This window comes from Ornithorhynchus anatinus, chromosome 3 (genome assembly GCF_004115215.2).
Source record: "Ornithorhynchus anatinus isolate Pmale09 chromosome 3, mOrnAna1.pri.v4, whole genome shotgun sequence".
Taxonomy (NCBI): domain Eukaryota; kingdom Metazoa; phylum Chordata; class Mammalia; order Monotremata; family Ornithorhynchidae; genus Ornithorhynchus; species Ornithorhynchus anatinus.
The window spans coordinates 123809460-123827227 of record NC_041730.1 but is presented as its reverse complement, the minus strand read 5'-3'; the positions used below and the strand labels follow the sequence as shown (position 1 = coordinate 123827227).

Genomic DNA, 17768 nt, shown 5'->3' with positions numbered 1-17768 from the left:
GGGCGGAGGGAGCCGTGAGCCACCTCTCCGCCCGGGTCCAGCCTGCCACGGTCACCCGTGACTCCACACGCCCCTCCACCAGCCGAGTCCGCTCACGCTGGCCGTCAGCTGCCGGAACGGGGGAGCTATTGGTGCTGTTTGGGAGATGCGTTGGCTGAGTCCAACAGGAAATCGGTCCTTCCCTTGTTTACCCAGTCCACCGCACTGAAATACAATGTTCCTTTTGCCTCAGGAGGGAGGCGGAAGGCTGGGGGGGAAGAGAAGGAGCCAGGGCCTGGGGGAAGCAGGCAAACGCCGGTTGAATTTCAGGAATCGGTACCTCCGAGAACACCCCTCCCCGCCAATTTTACCCCCAAGTCGTTCGCGGGGAAAGGACGGCTGCAGGCAGCGATCTATCCCGCCCGTTACGATTGATCTTCTCACGTGGACTCCGCAACCGGGGGCGTGACATCAGAGGTCTGCCCCGATAATAAAGGCCGATAGACTACCCCGTGTTTCCACCTCAACCTTTTTTCCTCCCGGACATTTCCCCGGTGCTCCCGCTTCTGAGCCTTGGGCAAGGTGAGTGGGAAGGCGGGAACGGAGACACACCCCGCGCCGGTCCTGGCCGAACGGCGGAGGCGCCGTCAGCGGGAGCCGTTTCCGCGACGGCGCGGCTTCTCTCCGAAGCACCGAGGGCCGGGAGGGGCGGGGGCCGGGGGGAGGGTCGAGGAACCCGGAGCGTCTCTCCGCCAGGGCTGGGAGTTAGCTGCTCAGACAATCCCAGCCACGGCAGAGTAGGAGCGGGACTCTCCAAGTCCCTGAGGAGGGCACGCGGCCTCTCCCGGGTCCAGTCCTGATCTTCGGATGGAAATCGAGGCGCTCGCCCTCCCTCTTTCCCCGCTCCTGCCGTGCCTCCCACTTCCCCGTGCTCCTGGACGGGAGGGGCTCAGCCGCTGTCCTCTCACTTGCGTAAAACGTTTATTTGCGACAGAGTTCCCTCCCGAGACCTGGTCCGAATCCGAAGCCGGTCAGGCCCGGAGGTGAGTCCTGAGATGCGGAAACGATCCTGAGACAGACAGCGGTGGCTCTCCGGCCCACGGGCGGCAGGTAGCTTCGCTTGGAGGAGAGGGGCGCGCCACCATCACGGCCACCACCGTGGGCATGGAGCCACTCGTCGTGTGCTGAGCCCCGGGCACGGTGTACGTGCGCGGCCCGGGAGCCACACCCCATCTACCCCGCGTTTGGCTCCCGAAGTCCTCCTCCTCCCCGCTAGTGCAAACGGGTACGTGAGGCCTAGCGACCGACCGGGGGGGGGCGAACTGTCTGAGAGAGACGGGACCCCCACCTCCCAGGACCCGGGACGGGCTAGAGTCGACAAGGGTGGGGATCCCGCAGGGTGAAGAAAGAGCAGGTGACTCGAGGGCCGAGGCGCGGACTCCGCTCCGGCCGGCCTGGGCTTCCGGGCGGGAAGCCGCCGGCCCCCGTGCCGCCGGGCCACGTCCGATTCCAAGCTCCCTTGGAAGACCCGTCCCGCGTGGATAAATAGAAAGCACCGTCCGGGGAGAGAAACTCGCCCGTAGCCACCCGAGGGAATGAGTGCCTGGGATGGATGATGGGGGTGGTGGGGCAACAGCCCGATGGGGTGAGGGGTTCTCGGCGGGAGACGGGACTACCTTCCAGAGCCAGAGCCCCATAGGCCCGGAGCCGTCGCGTATCAACCCCAGCTAGGCCTCCTCCCCTCACCCCGAGACTCCCCGAGGGGGTCCCCGGCTCCTCCGGTCCCCGTGGCTCTCGGGGCGGGGGGCTCGACGAGGGAGCCCCGCCTCTCCGGGCTGAGGTATCTGTGTTGGGGGCGGCAGCTGGGAGCTCGGGAACGGATGCCCTCAGATGAGGTTGTTGAGGAGCCGCCGCTCCTGTTCCAGGGAGAGCTCTTCCCTGCCGGCGCGATAAGCGTCACCTTTAGGAGAGGGAGAAACGGAAGTGCCGTCAGGCCCCGTACCCTCCCCGTCCAGGAACCTACTCCTCGGCTCCCATACGTTGAGCGCTTCGTGGACCCGTCGGCCACAAAGGCAGCGGTCTCCCTGCCAGGATTCCTTGAGGGACTGGGTGATGGGGGGGGTAGGTAATGACACCTATCCCATTTCTGGAGTTCGAATCAGCAGGCTCGGGCCCGCTTGCGGGCCAGACCCCGGGTTTCCAAAAACGGGGCGAGAACAGCTTCGGCTGCCTTCCCTCTCCCCTCCCTGCCACGGTCCCTCCATCTCTGCCCCGGCCCAGGGGCCCGGAGGGCAGCGGCGCCGCTCAGTGGAACGAGCCGGGGCTTGGGAGTCAGAGGCCATGGGTTCGAATCCCGGCCCCGCCACTTGTCAGCTGGGTCGCTGTGGGCAAGTCACTTCTCTGTGCCTCAGTTCCCTCATCTGCAAAATGGGGATGAAGACTGTGAGCCTCACGCGGGACCACCTGATGACCCTGTATCTATCCCAGCGCTTAGAACAGTGCTTGCTCATAGTAAGCGCTTAGCAAATACCAACATTATTGTATTATTATTCATTCATTCGAGAAGCAGCTCGGCTTAGTGGAAAGAGCCCCGGCTTGGGAGTCAGAGGACGTGGGTTCTAATCCCACCCGTGCCCCTTGTCTGCTGTGTGACCTTGGGCGAGTCATTTAATTTCTGCGTGCTTCAGTTACCTCGCCGTAAAATGGGGATTAAAAGTGCGAGCCCCACGTGAGACGACCTGACTACCCTGTATCTACCCTAGCGCGTAGAACAGTGCTTAGCCCATAGCCACCACTTATTATTATTCAGTTGTATTTGTTAAGTGCTTACTGGGTGCAAAGCACCGTACTAAGCACTCAAGAGAGTACAGTATGGGTTGGGGACCGGGGGGAGATGGCTAGGAGAGGAAAGGACGGAGGAGGGGCAGAGCCGTGTCGGCCTCAGAGCAGCGACTCGATCAACAGTATTTACTGTGTGCGGAGCGCTGCGGCAAGTGCCGGGGGGACTCCCATACGACAAAGTTGGTAGACACGTTCCCTGCCCACCCTGGCTTCCGGTCTTGGAGGAAAAGAGATGGTTGTTCTTTCCCCTTCACCTCCCCACTCCCTGCAAGGAGGGGAAGGTAACCCAGCCACGTGCGCAGAGCACTGCGGTAATAATAATCGTGATTATTACTGTGGCACTTGCCCAGTGCTCGCTAGGTGCCAAACACCGTTCTAAGCAAGAGGGTCGATACACGGCAATCAGAATGCCCCACGTGGGGCTCCCGGTCTTAATCCCCACTTGACAGGTGAGGTAACTGAGGCACAGAGAAGTGAAGTGCCTTGCCCAAGGTCACAGAGCAGTCAAGCGGTGGAGTGGGGATTAGAACCCGCATCCACCGGCTCCCAAGCCCGTGCTCTTTCACTAAGCCACGCTGCTTCTGTAGTGAGTGCTTGGGACAAGCGGAGGCGGGATTAGAACCCGCATCCTCTGGAGCCCATGCTCTTTCCCTAAGGCACGCTGCTTCTGTAGTAAATGCTTGGGACAAGCGGTGGGGTCGGGATTATTTATTGTTGGTATCTGCTAAGCGCTTGCTACGCGCGGAGCACTGGTCTAAGCGCTGGGGTGGATACAGGGTAATCAGGTCGTCCCACGTGAGGCTCACAGTGCTTAATCCCCATTTTACAGAGGAGGTCACCGAGGCACAGAGAAGTGGAGCGACTCGCCCAAAGTCACACAGCCGCCACGTGGCGGAGCCGGGATTCGAACCCGTGCCCCCCCCCCCCCGACTCCCAAGCCCGGGCTCTTTCCACTGAAGCCACGCTGCTTCCGCGATAAACGCTTGGGAGAGCTCAACACAACCAAGTTGGTAGACACGTTCCCTGCCCGCCGTGGCTTCCAGTCCGGAGGGAAAAGCGACGGGGGTTCTTCCCCAGCCTCACCTCCCCACCCGCTGCCGGGTGGCCCCGTCCGCGCCTCTGGGCCCGCTGGTCGGTTTGGCCCCTCCGCCGTCAGCGCTCAGGTGGGGCAGGGTGGAAGAGTTGGGGAGCACGAGGCACCGTCCGCATCAGCTCTCGCTCGCTCCCCGAGCTCTCCCCGCTACCGGCAACCCAGCCTCTCGACGGTAAGAGTAGGGACCGGATCCTCAGCCTCCCAAGCGTGGGGAAGGACACGGGAAAGCACAGTAACAACGGTGGCACCCGTTAAGCGCTCACTATGTGCCCAGCACCGTTCTAAGCGCTGGGGGAGATGCAGCGTCGTCAGGTCGCCCCACGTGAGGCGCACGGTTAATCCCCATTTTACGGATGAGGTCACTGAGGCCCAGAGAAGCGAAGCGACTCGCCCACAGTCACACAGCTGACAGGTGGCGGAGCCGGGATTCCGACCCGTGACCTCTGACTCCCAAGCCCGGGCTCTTGCCGCCGAGCCCCGCTGCTTCTCCAGAGAGTGACAAAGCCAGGGACGGTTGTGTGTGTCTTTGTGCGTCCACCCACACTGCCCACCTCCCGCCACCCAGCACGATCCCGACTTCAGGCCTCAGCAGCCTCCGTCAGATGCCCTTCCGGCCGGGCCCGTCCAGCTGGCGCCCAGGCTCCGTTACCTGTGTGGCAGCCGTGCAGCCAGACGCGGCGCCCGTCGTACTTGCAGCGGCAGCGCATCATGTTGTTGGAGAAGTCGGACTCGGCCACTTCGTACTTGGGGTTCACGACCACCTGGGGCGGGGGGGGGGGGGGGAAGGGCGGGAGGGGGGAACCCGAGCGGCGCCACGGTCAGGACGAGATGGCGGGGAGGGGACGGGAGCGGCCCCGGAGGCTGAAAGGAATATAGGGCGGGAGCCGGAAGCCCACAAGCCTCGAGGCTCCAGAGGGGTACGATAATGCTGGTATTTGTTAAGCGCTCACTATGTGCGGAGCACCGTTCTAAGCGCCGGGGTGGACCCAGGGGAATCAGGTTGTCCCACGTGGGGCTCGCGGTCTTCATCCCCATTTTACAGATGAGGGCACTGAGGCCCAGAGAAGTGAAGTGACTCGCCCCCAGTCACACAGCTGACAAGTGGTGGAGCTGGCATTCGAACCCGTGACCTCCGACTCCAAAGCCCGTGCTCTTTCCACTGAGCCACGCTGCTTCTCCCTGGCACCCCCCCGCCCCCTCTCCATGCCCAGTGGGTTCGTTTCTTTGTTTTCTGGTATCTGTTGAGCACTTACTACGTAGCAAACACCGTCGTAAGCCCCGGCGTAGGTACAGGTTAGTTAGGTCGGACACAGTCCCCGTCCCACATGGGACTCGCGGTCCGCGTAGGACAGGCGATGCCCATTTCACAGTTGAAGGGAGCGCGGCACAGAGAAGCGAAGCGTTCTTGCCCGAGGTCCCGCGGCAAGCCGGCGGCGGGGCCGGGATCAGAAGCTGGTCCCCGCCGCCCGGGCCCGTGCTCTGCGCGCGGCTTCCTAGGATCCCAGGCGCCGCTCACCTGGAAGATGTAGTCCCCCGGCAGCACGTCCGTGATGTCCACCCACTGGCAGTCGATGTCGTGGCGATACGTGTCCCAGCAGCCCACCGTCACACCCTGCTCCCCAAAGTTGGCACACGCGTAGCGCCGCTGCAGCCCTGAGGGGAGGCACTGGAGGCTTCAGGGGCCTCGGGGAAGTGGCCGGGGAGCGGGACGGTCCACCGCCCCCCCCCCCCGCGACCCCGAGCTCACCCCTCTCCCTGGGGCCGAAGCCGAGGCGCGGGGGCCGCGGGACCGTCCCCTCTCGGCTCGCCCCGCCCCGTCCTCTGCCCGCCGGCCACCCGTCTCTCGGCCGGAGGTCTCCGGGCACCCGCGGCCAGAGTCCGAAGACACCGGGCGGTGAGGGGACGCGGGGTGGGGCCCCGTCGCCCCTTCCTCCGGGGGCTCCTCCGGGCCTCGCCTACCTGTGGGGCAGTTGGTGTCCTCCAAGCAGAAGCTGGCTTTGTGGCCTTCGGCCACCTTGGAGCCGTTGAGGGTGAGGAGGTCATAGTGGGTGAAGACCTCAATGCTGTGATAGTGCCTGCGGGAGGGACGGGGCAGGTGAGCCCGACCCCGGGGCCGGGCCCGCCGTCACCCGTCCGGGAGGACAGCGATAACGTCGGGATGGGCTGCCCCCCGTGGGGGCGGCTGGCCTCCGACCCGGGAGCGGGCGCGGTGAGGCCACGTCGCCCCTCGCGAGCGGGCCTCGGCCTGGCCCGTGGAAGACCGCGCCCCGGCACCCCTATAAAGCCAGGCTAGCCAGAGGGCTGGGCTTAGGGCCTAGCGCCGGACAATCCGGGGGCCTGCCGGGGAAGCTCCTCCTGCTCCCTGCCAGCCCGGGACCCAACTGCCTCTCTGCCATCAAAGCAGCTGTAATGACAGCTCTGCCGGAGCGCGGGGGGGAGACGGTGCTTATTATCCTGGGTGGTCCAACTCCGGCAGCCCCGGCCCTCTCGGCCCGCCACCCTGCCGGCCCTCCCGTCCGAAGCCCCCACCCTCCCACTCGGCCGGGAGCCGGGCTACCCTAGACTGGAAGCTCGCTGTGGGAAAGAATAAAAATAATTGAGGTATTTGTTAAGCGCTCACTATGTACCGGGCCACGTGATGATAATAATGATAATGACGTTGGTATTTGTTAAGCGCTTACTATGTGCAGAGCACTGTTCTAAGCACTGGGGTAGACGCAGGGGAATCAGGTTGTCCCACGTGGGGCTCACAGTCTTAATCCCCATTTTACGGATGAGGTAACAGAGAAGTGAAGTGACTTGCCCACAGTCGCACAGCTGACCAATGGCAGAGCAGGGAATCGAACCCACGACCTCAGACTCCAAAGCCCGGGCTCTTTCCACTGAGCCAGACTGCCTCTCTACTGAGCGCTGCGTTAGATATAAGCCAACAGGGTTGGACGCAGACCCTGTCCCACGTGGGGCTCACAGTCTCAATCCTCATTTTACAGATGAGGGAACTGAGGCACAGAGAAGTGAAGTGACTTGCCCAGGTCCCTCCAGCAGACGAGTGCTGCGCAGGAAGCACTCGGTAGATAACCGATTTTTTTTTCGAATGGTATCGGTTAAGCGCTTACCGTGTGCCGGGCACTAACCTAAGCACTGGGGTAGATACAAAGTAATCACTTTGGACACAGTCCGTGTCCCTAATGGGGCCCCCGATCTCGATCCCCATTTTTACAGCTGAGGTAACTGCAGCCCAGAGAAGTGAAGTGAGTTGCAGACGTGTCAGAGGTAGGATTAGAACCCGGGTCCTCCCGACTCCGAGGCCCGCGCTCTATCCACTGGGCCACGATGTTAGATAGACCGATCGATCGACCGGTCGTGGAGCCGGGGCTAGGGAGCCCGGCAACGCGAGTCGGGACCGGCCTTCGTGTCCTTGGCCGGCACCAGCCCACTCCTCCGTCTCCTGCCGCCCGAACCCGGCTCCGACTGCCAGAGGAGAGCTCGTTCTCAGCCTGACCCAGCGCGGCCTCCTTCCGGAACTGCCTCGGCGCGATAGAACGGGGGGTCCGGCTAGGAGGGGGGCCACGGGGTCGGCCATACGAGGACGCCGCAGAGGTACGCCTCTCGGGCCTCCCCTACTTTCACCCACTTTCAGAGCCCGAGGCGCCCCAGAGGGGAGGCGACACAGGCCCGGGAGGTGGCAGAGCATGGGGAATCCAGAGAAGGCCAGTCCAAGGGCCCTGCCTGCTGGGAGCTCAGGGGAGAGGAGGTCCCACCCGGCCGCCGGGGTTCCCGGAGCCGGCTCGCCCCAGGGAGGGGGCCCCGCGCCGGGCCCAGAGATCGGCCGGCGAGGACTGTCTAGGGCCAGGGCGGAGGGCCCGGCCCCGGCTCAGTTCCAGGCCCCGGAGCGGGGCGGCCGAGCCCGGGCGGGCACCTACCTGTGGCACTGGTGCCAGGTCCAGCTGTGGCGCCCCGTCTTGGGCCGGAAGTCGGCCCGGCCGAGGTTGTGGATCTGGGAGGAGAAGCGCAGCAGGCGGCGGTGGCCGTAAGGCCAGTTCATCAGGTTCGCGGAGCGGGAGAGGCAGTTCTCCTCGTGAGCGCAGTACAGCTGGCTCAGCGGCCGGTCCTCCAGGTAGGCTGTCTCCTGCACCAGCTGGGCGTTCATCACCAGGTCCGGGGCACCTGGGGCCAGGGAGGAAGGGCATCGCTGCCCTTGAGTACCGCCTCCCCTCCCTCTCCTCCTCTCCTCAGAGGAAGGATGGTTTTACCTCCCTCCTTCCCTGCACACCTGCCCCTGGAGTCGGTCGATCGTAATGATAAGAATCGTGGTATTTGTTAAGCGCTTACTGTGTGCCAGGCACTGTCCCGAGCGCTGGGGTGGATAACGTTGGTATTTGTTAAGGGCTTACTATGTCCAGAGCACTGTTCTAAGCGCTGGGGTCGATACAGGGTGATCGGGTCGTCCCACGTGAGGCTCACGGTTAATCCCCATTTTACAGAGGAGGGAACTGAGGCACAGAGAAGTCAAGTGACTCGCCCACAGTCACACAGCTGACAAGTGGCAGAGCCCGGGAGTCGAACCCATGACCTCTGACTCCGAAGGCCAGGCTCTTTCCACTGAGCCACGCTGATTCCCCAAGCAGATCTGGGTCGGACCCAGTCCCCGTCCCTCGTGGGGCTCACGGGTCTCAATCCCCATTTTACAGAGGAGGTAACTGAGGTCCAGAGAAGTGAAGTGACTTGCCCAAGGTCAAACAGCAGACGAGTCGTGGAGCCGGGATTAGAACCCGTGACCTGACGCCCAGGCTTGTGCTCTATCCGCTATACCATGCTGCTTCATTTTGCACATGTTGAGCACTTACTATGTGCAGAGCACTGTACTAAACAGAAGCAGCGTGGCTCAGTGGAAAGAGCCCGGGCTTGGGAGTCAGAGATCATGGGTTCTAATCCCGACTCCGCCACTTGTCAGCTGGGTGACTTTGGGCAGGTGACTTCACTTCTCTGGGCCTCAGTTACCTCATCTGTAAAATGGGGATTGAGTCTGTGAGCCCCAAGTGAGACAGGGACCGTGTCCACCCCGATCTGCTCGTATCCACCCCAGCGCTTCGTTAAGCGCTTAACAAATGCCATAATAATTATTATTATTATTAAACACTTGGGAGAGTACAATATAACCATATAACGACATTCCCTGCCCACAGAGAGCTGCCGCCTGAGCTTCCAGCTGTGGGATCTCCAGAGCTCTAGCTGCCGCGGGCCCCTGCCTAGCTGGACCCCAGCCGGTGGACCCCAGCGGGCCTGGCCTGGACCTAATTGTTTATATTTAGATAAGAGGAAACAACCCCCAGACTCAGAGACTCTTCCTTTTTTCTTTTTTTGAAAACGGTATTTGTTAAGCACTTACTATTTGCCAGGCGCTGGGCATTTAAACGCTGGGGTAGATGCAAGCTAATCAGGTTGGACGCAGTCCATGTCCCACTGGGGGCTCACATGTTCCCCTCGCCCCCAGCCCACAGGGTGTGGAGTTCGGCTTCCATGCCACAGCACTTCCGTACATGTCTATAAATTATTCGTTGATGTTAATATCCGTGTCTCCCTATAGGCTGTCAGCTCATCTGTGGGCAGGGGATGTGTCGACCAACTCTGCTGTATTGTACTTTCCCTATTTTAATCCCCGTTTTACAGATCTAGTAGCTGAGGCACAGAGAGGTTAAGTGACTTGCCCAGAGTCACTCGGCGGACAAGCGGCGGAACTGGTATTAGACCCCAGGTCCTTCCCACTGCCAGGACTGTGCTCTAATGACCGGGCCGTGTTGCTGCTTATCTTTTCCGATCCTTTCTGTCCCCACAACCCACAGGACCTTCCCTACTTCCCCACTGCCCCCTCCCCAGAGGGTTTGGAGTTTGGTTTCCATGGGCCAAAGCTCACCTCCTCCAAGAGGCCTTCCCACACTGAGCTCCCCTTTTCCCTCTGCTCCCTCTACCCCCCCCCCCCCTTCACCTCTCCTCAGCTAAGCCCTCTTTCCCCCCGTTTCCCTCCGCTCCTCCCCCTCTCCCTTCCCCTCCCCTCAGCACTGTACTCGTCCGCTCAACTGTACATATCTTCATTACCCTATTTATTTTGTTAATGCGATGTACATCGCCTTGATTCTATTTATCTGCTATTGTTTTAATGAGATGTTCATCCCCTCGGGCCTATTTATTGCCATTGTTCCTGTCTGTCCGTCTCCCCCGATTAGACCGTAAGCCCGTCGAAGGGCAGGGACTGTCTCTGTTACCGATTTGTACTTTCCAAGCGCTCAGTACAGGGCTCTGCACATAGTAAGCGCTCAGTAAATACTATTGAATGAAATACTATTGAATGAATGACTTAGGAACGTATCTATAAATTATTTATTTATAATAATGTCCGTCTCCCGGCTGTAAGCTCGTTTGTGGGCAGGGAATGTGTCTACCAACTCCGTTGTACCGTATTTTCCCAAGCCCTTAGTACACTGCTCTGCCCACAGTAAGTGCTCAAAAAATACCACTGATTGATTGGGCACCTCCCCCACCCGGCCCTGCCCTTCCCCTTAGGTGAGCTGATCGGGTGCACTAGAGTGGGCACCACGGGAGGCCATCCGAGAAGGATTTCTAATACAGATGGACCCCAAGACCTTTAGCAACAGAAAGGTAAAAGCCCCCATAAGCCCTTTCCTGTCCCGTCCTCCCCGGCTTCTTTCCTTCTCCTCTCCCGAAGACCCTTCCCCTCCCCTGCCCTGGAAATCCAGTGGGCAGATGGGTTCACTTCAGTGCCAGGCGATCCAGGACCCAGATGACGCCCGCTTGGCTGCCGCTGCTGCCCGTACGCTTGTCCGAAACGGGAACGGAACCAAGCGGGAGGCAGAGGAGCACGATGTGAGCCGGGGACTGGCGCTCACTTCCCCTTCCCTTTTCAGTATCTTGGAAGGCAAAGGACAGATAGATAGATGGCTGTTCATGCACGTGTACGCCTGTGGGTCCGCACACGCACAAACGGACACAAAGACACACATTCTCTCTCTCTCTCTCTCTCTCTCTCAGACTCTCACCCCCGGGACTGCTCTTGGCCCCCAAACTGCTCCTGGACTCTCAGTTCTGAGATAACACCGTCTCCCGTGTTTCTCATCGTCGCCCCTGCAATGACGAGATGGTGCCTTCCGCTTCTCGGCAGTGAGAAGCAGCGCGGCTCAGTGGAAAGAGCACGGGCTTGGGAGACAGAGGGCTATGGGTTCGAATCCCTGCTCTGCCCCTTGTCAGCTGGGTGACTGTGGGCAAGTCACTTCACTTCTCTGTGCCTCGGTTCCCTCATCTGTAAAATGGGGATTAAGACGGTGAGCCTCACGTGGGACAACCTGATCACCCTGTATCTATCCAACAGTGCTCTGCACATAGTAAGCGCTTAACAAATACCAACATTATTATTATTACTATTCGCACAGCGAGAAAGGTAATGGCTCCTACCTGCGTCCTCGGCCCCCTCCTTGGCACCCACGTATGTCGTATATTATAAATTATATTAATGTCTGTCTCTCGCTTTAAGCTGTTTGTTGTGGGCAGAGAATGTGTCTGCTAACTCGGTTGTATTGCACTCTCCTAAGTACTTAGTACAGTGCTCTGCACATAGTAAGTGCTCAATAAATACCCCTGGAAAAAAACCCAGAAAACACTGGGCCGGGGAGGCTGCCCCGGCCAGGCGGGCTGTGGCTCGGGTTCCGGGCTTCCCCGGCACGCAGCTGAAAAGTATGGATCCGGTCGACCCCTCGCCAGGCAGCGGGGCAGGGCCCTCCCGGCCTGGCGGGGCCTGGGAAAGGCTCCCGGGAATCTACATCATCGGAGCGGGTGTTCCGGAGCTCCCCCAGCTTTCCCTGCCCCCCCCCCCCCGGCCGCCCCAGTCCCTCGGTCCGTCCCCGTCTCCCGCCGTCCCTGCCACTCACTGTCCGTACAGGAGACTCCGGCGGAGAATCGCCCGGCGGCGTGGGAGCAGTGCACGGGCCCGTGTCGCTGGCACTGCTGCAAGGCCGGCTCCGTGCCCGAGCAGCGCACCCCGCTCATCACCACCTGGACGGCCCCTGGGGTGCCCTGCCAATACCACGTGTCCTGAGAGGAGAGAGTCCCACCCATTGTGGTGAGCGGGGCGGGGAGGGGAGAGGAGAAAACTGCTAGGCTGCTCCCCACTTCCCGGGGAACGGGTGTCCCTTTCAGGGGGCATTCGGGGAAAAGGGACGTCCAGCGGCTCGGGGGGGTTTCGGAAAAACAGCGATGGCATTTAGCGAGCCGTCGTTCATTTAACGTGCATCTCCCCTTCTAGACCGTAAGCTTATCGTGGACAGGGAACATGCCTGTCAACTCCGTTGCATTGTACTTTCCCGACCGCTCAGTCCAGCGCTCTGCAGGCGGTAAGCACTCAATAAATGCCACCGGTCGATTGACTAAGCCCTTATATTGTGCAGAAGCAGCGTGGCTCAGTGGAAAGAGCGCCGGCTTGGGAGTCCGAGGTCGTGGGTTCTAATCCTCTGCCACTTCTCTGCCGTGTGACCTCGGACAAGTCACTTCTCTGTGCCTCAGTTACCTCCTCTGTAAAGCGGAGATTAAAAGTGTGAGCCCCACGTGGGACAACCTGATTACCTTGAATCTACCCCAGTGCTTAGACCGGTGCCTGGCGCGTAGTAAGCGCTTAACAGATACCGTGATTATTATTATTATTATTATTGGGCACCGAGAGTCGGGGCTGATAGAAGGTCGGATTAGACAGTCTCAGTCCTACACGGGGCTGGCGGGCTGAGATTTAGGGTGAGCGGACATATTATCCCCATTATACGGATGGGGAAACCTGCTTTCCGAAGAGGCTAAATGACCTCCCCCCGGGTCCCACAGCAGGCCAGGAGCAGAGCAGGGACCAGACGCCGGGTCTCCTGACTCCCAGCCCTGCATCCTTTCCGCGAGGCCTCGCTGCCTCTCTTACGTCGGCCTCTTGGAGCCCGAGGTCTCTCGTCGACGGTATTTATTGAGCGCAGAGCGCTGCACTAAGCACTCGGGAGAGTATATACAACAGAGTTGGTAGACACGTTCCCTGCCCACAACAAACGTAGAGTCTAGAGAGGGAGACAGACGTTAGTATAAAGAATTAATACCGTATGATTTATAGGGACGTACCTAAGTGCTCTGGGGCTGAGGGTGGGGTGAATATCAAGTGCCCCCAGGGCACAGTTGCAAATACATAAAGACACAAAAGGGAGGAAGCTTTAATTGGAGAAGGCCTCTTGGAGGAGATGTGAACTTAGTAAGGCTTTAAAGGTGGGTAGAGTGGTGGCCTGGTGTATATGGACGGGGAGGGGGTTCCAGGCCAGAGGAAGGTTGTGGGAAAGGGGTTGGCGGTGAGATAGACAAGCTCGGGGCACAGCGAGTAGGCGGGTGTTAGAGCAGTGAAGCGTGCAGGCTGGGTTGGAGTAGGAGACCGGTGTGGTGCGGTAGGAGGGGGCCAACTGACTGAGTGTTTTAAAGCCGGCGGTAAGGACGCGGAGTGTCCGAGGAGGATGTGGAGCGTTTGATGCGGAGGTGGTTGGGCAACCACCGGAGGTTCCTGGAGGAGCGGGGACACTCGCAGGGGGATGCCTCCAAGCTTCCAACCCCGGTAGCCGCTGGGCGGACCCGCCGCCAGGGTGGCACCCACCTTGACGGCGTGGTTGGCGAAGCCCAGTCCCAGCTGCCGGCAGGCCACCGTGGCCTCGTTGAGGCCCCAGACGTCACTACACACAGCTCCCCAGCGCTGGGCCCCGTTCGCCTCCACCAGCACCTCCACCACGCCCTCCTGGGCGTTGCGACCCCCCGCCAGCCTCACCTGTGGGCAAGAGAAACATCCGGGGCACAACCGGGCCCTCTGAGCCCACCGGGCCACGGGGCGCGGGCCGCCGCGGCTCCTCCTGCGGGGCGACCCTCGGACCCCCCGTCCTACCTGGCGGCCGAAGTCCGTCTTGGGGACGTGGCACCTGACGGCCGCGTCCTGCTCGTGTTGGCATCCGCTGCGGGCAGCGTCACGGAAGGGGCAGTCCCCCAGGGCGCGCTCCCAGCCGCTGCACTGCACCTCGCTCAGGTGGATGGGACCCAGACCTGGGGGCGGGGTGCAGGGGGTGCCAACTCAGCCCCTGCCCCTGCCGGGCCTCGATGTCCCCCCGGCACGACATCCCCTCGCTGTCCTGCTCCTCCCGCGTCGGCAGGGGCGCACGACACCCCAACTCTCGGGCTCTCTCCTGGCCCTCGACCCCCGCTCCCCCTGGAGACCCCCCGTCACCCCCATCCCGGGGTCCCCTCGCTCACCCTGGCCCAGCTGCGCTCCGAAGAGGGCTTCCCGGGCAGAGCCGAAGCCCAGTTGGCGGCACAGGACGCTGGCCGAGATCAGGTTCCACTTGTGGTGACAGACCGTGCCCCACTGGTTGTGCCGCAACACCTCTACCCGGCCCTCGCCCGCCTGGGCCCCAGCCCGCAGCCGCACCTGCCGCTCCTAGGATCCGGAGGAACCGGGAGGAGGCAAGGAAAGAAGCACGAGAAGGGAAGGGAGAGAGGAAAGGACTGGGGTGAAGAGGAAGCAGGGAAGGTCGCGGTGCTGGAGGGGGGACAGATGGGGCCGAGGATGGGGAGCGAGACCCCGCCCCGGGATACGGCGTCCCCCGCTAGGACAGGCCGAGAGCCCTCTGGCTGATTCCCGGTACCCTGGGAGCGCTTCTTATTATCGTCAGCAGTAGTGTTATTATTGGTATTATCGTTATTAAGATGATAAAAAATAATTGAGGGTATCGGTGAAGCACTTACTATGTACCAAACACTGTATTAAGCGCCGGGGTAGATCAAGATCAGGTCGCACGGAGTCCCTATCCTACCCAGAGCTCTACAGATATGATTGGATGAATGAATGGAGCTCACAGGCTAGATAGAAGGGAGAGCAGGAATTGAATCCCCATTTGGCAGATGAAACTGAGGCATAGGGAAGTTAAGTGACTTGCCCAACTTCCCGTAGCTTAGAGGAGCAGCGGGGCTCAGTGGAAAGAGCGTGGGCCTGGGACGGCCTGGGTTCTAATCCCAACTCCAACCATGTACCTGTTGTGCGACCTCGGGCAAATCACTTAACCTCCCCTAGGCATCAGTTTGGAAAGAGCACGGGCCGAGGAATCAGAGGTCAAGGGTTCTAATCCCGGCTCCGCCACCTGTCGGCTGTGTGACTTTGGGCAAGTCACTTGACTTCTCAGTGCCTCAGTTCCCGCATCTGTAAAATGGGGATTAAGACAGTGAGCCTCACGTGGGACAACCCGATTACCCCGTATCTACCCCAGCGCTTAGAACGGTGCTCGGCACGTAGTAAGCGCTTGACAGATACCTACATTATTGTTATTATTACCTCATCTGTAAAATGGGGATCCAATTCCTGTTCTTCCTCCTATTTAGACTGTGAGCCCTGAGTGGGACGGGGACTGTCTGACCTGATTATCTTGTATCTTCCCCAGCACTCGGAATAATGACAAATAATAATGATAGTAAAAACAATAGTACTTGTTAAGCACTGACTACGTGCCAGGCGCTGTTCTAAGCACTGGGGTAGACACAAGTTGATCTGCTCTGACACAATCCCAGCCTCACATGGGGTTCACAGTCTAAGCAGGGGGAGGATTAGGATACGGTCCCGGCTCCGCCCCTTGTCTGCTGTGTGACCTCGGGCAAGTCACTTAACTTCTCCGGGCCTCAGTTACCTCATCCGTAAAATGGGAATTAAAACTGTGAGCCCCACGTGGGTCAACCCGATTACCTTGTATCTACGCTAGCGCTTAGAACGATGCTCGGCACCTAATAAGCACTTAGATGCCATCGCCGTCATCACCGTCACTTTATAGGTGAGGTAACTGAGGCACAGAGAAGTCAAGTGACCTGCCTAAGATCACACAGCAGACACGGTGGTGGGGCCGGGGATTAGAACTCAGGGCCTCTGATTCCCAGGCCCTTTCCACTAGGCTACACTGCTTTCCACAGTCATTATTGCCGTGTGGAGCTGCGCTCCCCTGGATCCCCGTGGCTCCCTCCCAGCAGAGGGTAGGGCAGCCGGGGTCAGGTCTGGGAGGTGGGGCTGGGCCCGGCCTCTGCCGCTCACCTCAGCCCGGGACTCCTGGCGGGAGGGCTTCTCCTTGGAGGGGTGGAGGCGTCCACCGGGCACGCAGCTGACCACAGCGTGGATGCCCACGGGGCAGGCCGGCTGCTGTCGGCCCCCAGGCGGGGACACCTGCACCTGGCACTGGGCCAGGTGGGACTCCGTGCCAAGACAGGTCACACGGTGAATCCAAAACACGTTCTTCTTGGTGAGGTTCTTCAGGCTGGAGAGAAGGGAGGGTGAAGGGAAGCGGCAGCTGAGTCTGGGCGAAGGGGAAGGGGATAAGGGAGGGGTGGACTTTGCCCCCCCCCCCCAAACTCTTGATGCCCTGGACGGTCACTCTCACCTGGATTTGGGGTCCTTCATCTTCAGGTTCCACAACTTCCTGGGGTTGGAGGAAACAAAAGGTGAGGCCCAGGCCAATGGGGCCTCTCTCAATCGTGCTGGGTTGCCAGCGGCCCGGCGTTTCCCAAACCGGGAGTCTGTCCTGGTCTCTGGGCCCCGGTCCCGGGAGCATCCTCGGAGAAGTCACGGAGGGAAGGGTCCTCGAGGCCCCGAGGGGCACGGGCAGACCGAGGGCGGAGCCCTAACCGGGACCGGGGGCCATCTCCTCCTCCTCCTCCCCTGCCACCGCTCGGGCCGTGACCGCAGAGTGAGTTGGCGAGGCCGGAGCTGCAAGGCGGGCCGGGCGGGGAGGGAGGGCGGATCCTGCCGCCCGCCGAGCAGACTTGTAATTAGCACAGCAGCTGGGGGCAGGGCCCGTGCCCGGGGATGGTGTCGGCTCCGGGGAATGGGGTCTGGGCCCGGGGCCCGGTCGGCACTGAGAAGTGGGGTCTGGGTTGGGATCTGAACCTGGGGCTTGGTCTGCTCCAGGGAATGGGGTCTGGGCCGGGGGAGGCCAGAGGAGGAGCCACGTAGAGGCGTCCGGGCCACTTGTCGTCTTTCACTTGGTCTACCAGTGCTTAGAATAGTGCTTCGCACATGGTAAGCGCTTTACAGATACCGTCATCGTCATCATCGTTACACCGGTCCCGAGGCAGGGAAGGACTTGAGTCCCAGAGCCAGGCCGGTGGGAGAGAGAGGGCACTGCTCCCGGGGAAGACAGGCCAGAGACCCTCAACGGGAGGACGGAGGGAAGGAGAGGAGAGGTTCCGGAAACAGAGAATTTGGACCCCGTCGAGCTCAGCCTCCAGGCAGTCACCGTGACACCGCAGGGCCCCACGTTCAGCACAGGCTGCCGCACCTATCCCGGAGAGCCCGGGACCCGACCCGCCCTATGCCCTCACCCTGGGGATCGTTCAACCCCAGACTCAGGACGAGATCCCCCTCCTCATCATCAGTGGTATTTATTTTACTACCTACTGCGGGTGGAACACGCAACAGAGCCGGTAGACACATTCCCTGCCCACGCTGCGCTTACGGGGTTAGGGGAGGCAGGTGTTAATATAAATAAATGAATTACAAATACGTGCATAAGCGCTGTGGAATAATAACGCTATCTGTCAAACGGTCACCACACGCAAAGAAGCGCACCAAACGCTGGGGCCGATTCAAGACGGCCGAGTCGGACACGATCCCTGTCCCCTGTAGAGTTTACAGACGGAGCAGAGGCCAGAGCGAGTTCCATCCGCACCTTTACGGAGGAGGAAACTGAGGCACCGGGCCGTTGCGTGACACGTCGGAAGTCACACAGCGGGCAGGTGGCAGAGCCGGCATCAG

At 60.8% G+C, this 17768-nt stretch overlaps 1 protein-coding gene across 1 annotated transcript; it reads right to left on the bottom strand.

Moving 5' to 3' along the window:
- Positions 1-287: 287 nt before the first annotated feature.
- LOC100077042 (lysyl oxidase homolog 4) lies at positions 288-8149 on the bottom strand. The gene is made up of 5 exons (XM_029059888.2): positions 7837-8149; positions 5873-5988; positions 5430-5566; positions 4563-4674; positions 288-1939 (listed from the first exon to the last, which is right to left on the bottom strand). Exons 1-5 carry the CDS (start codon positions 8061-8063, stop codon positions 1866-1868), a joined length of 666 nt encoding a protein of 221 aa, XP_028915721.2. The 5' UTR covers positions 8064-8149; the 3' UTR covers positions 288-1865.
- Positions 8150-17768: the final 9619 nt, after the last annotated feature.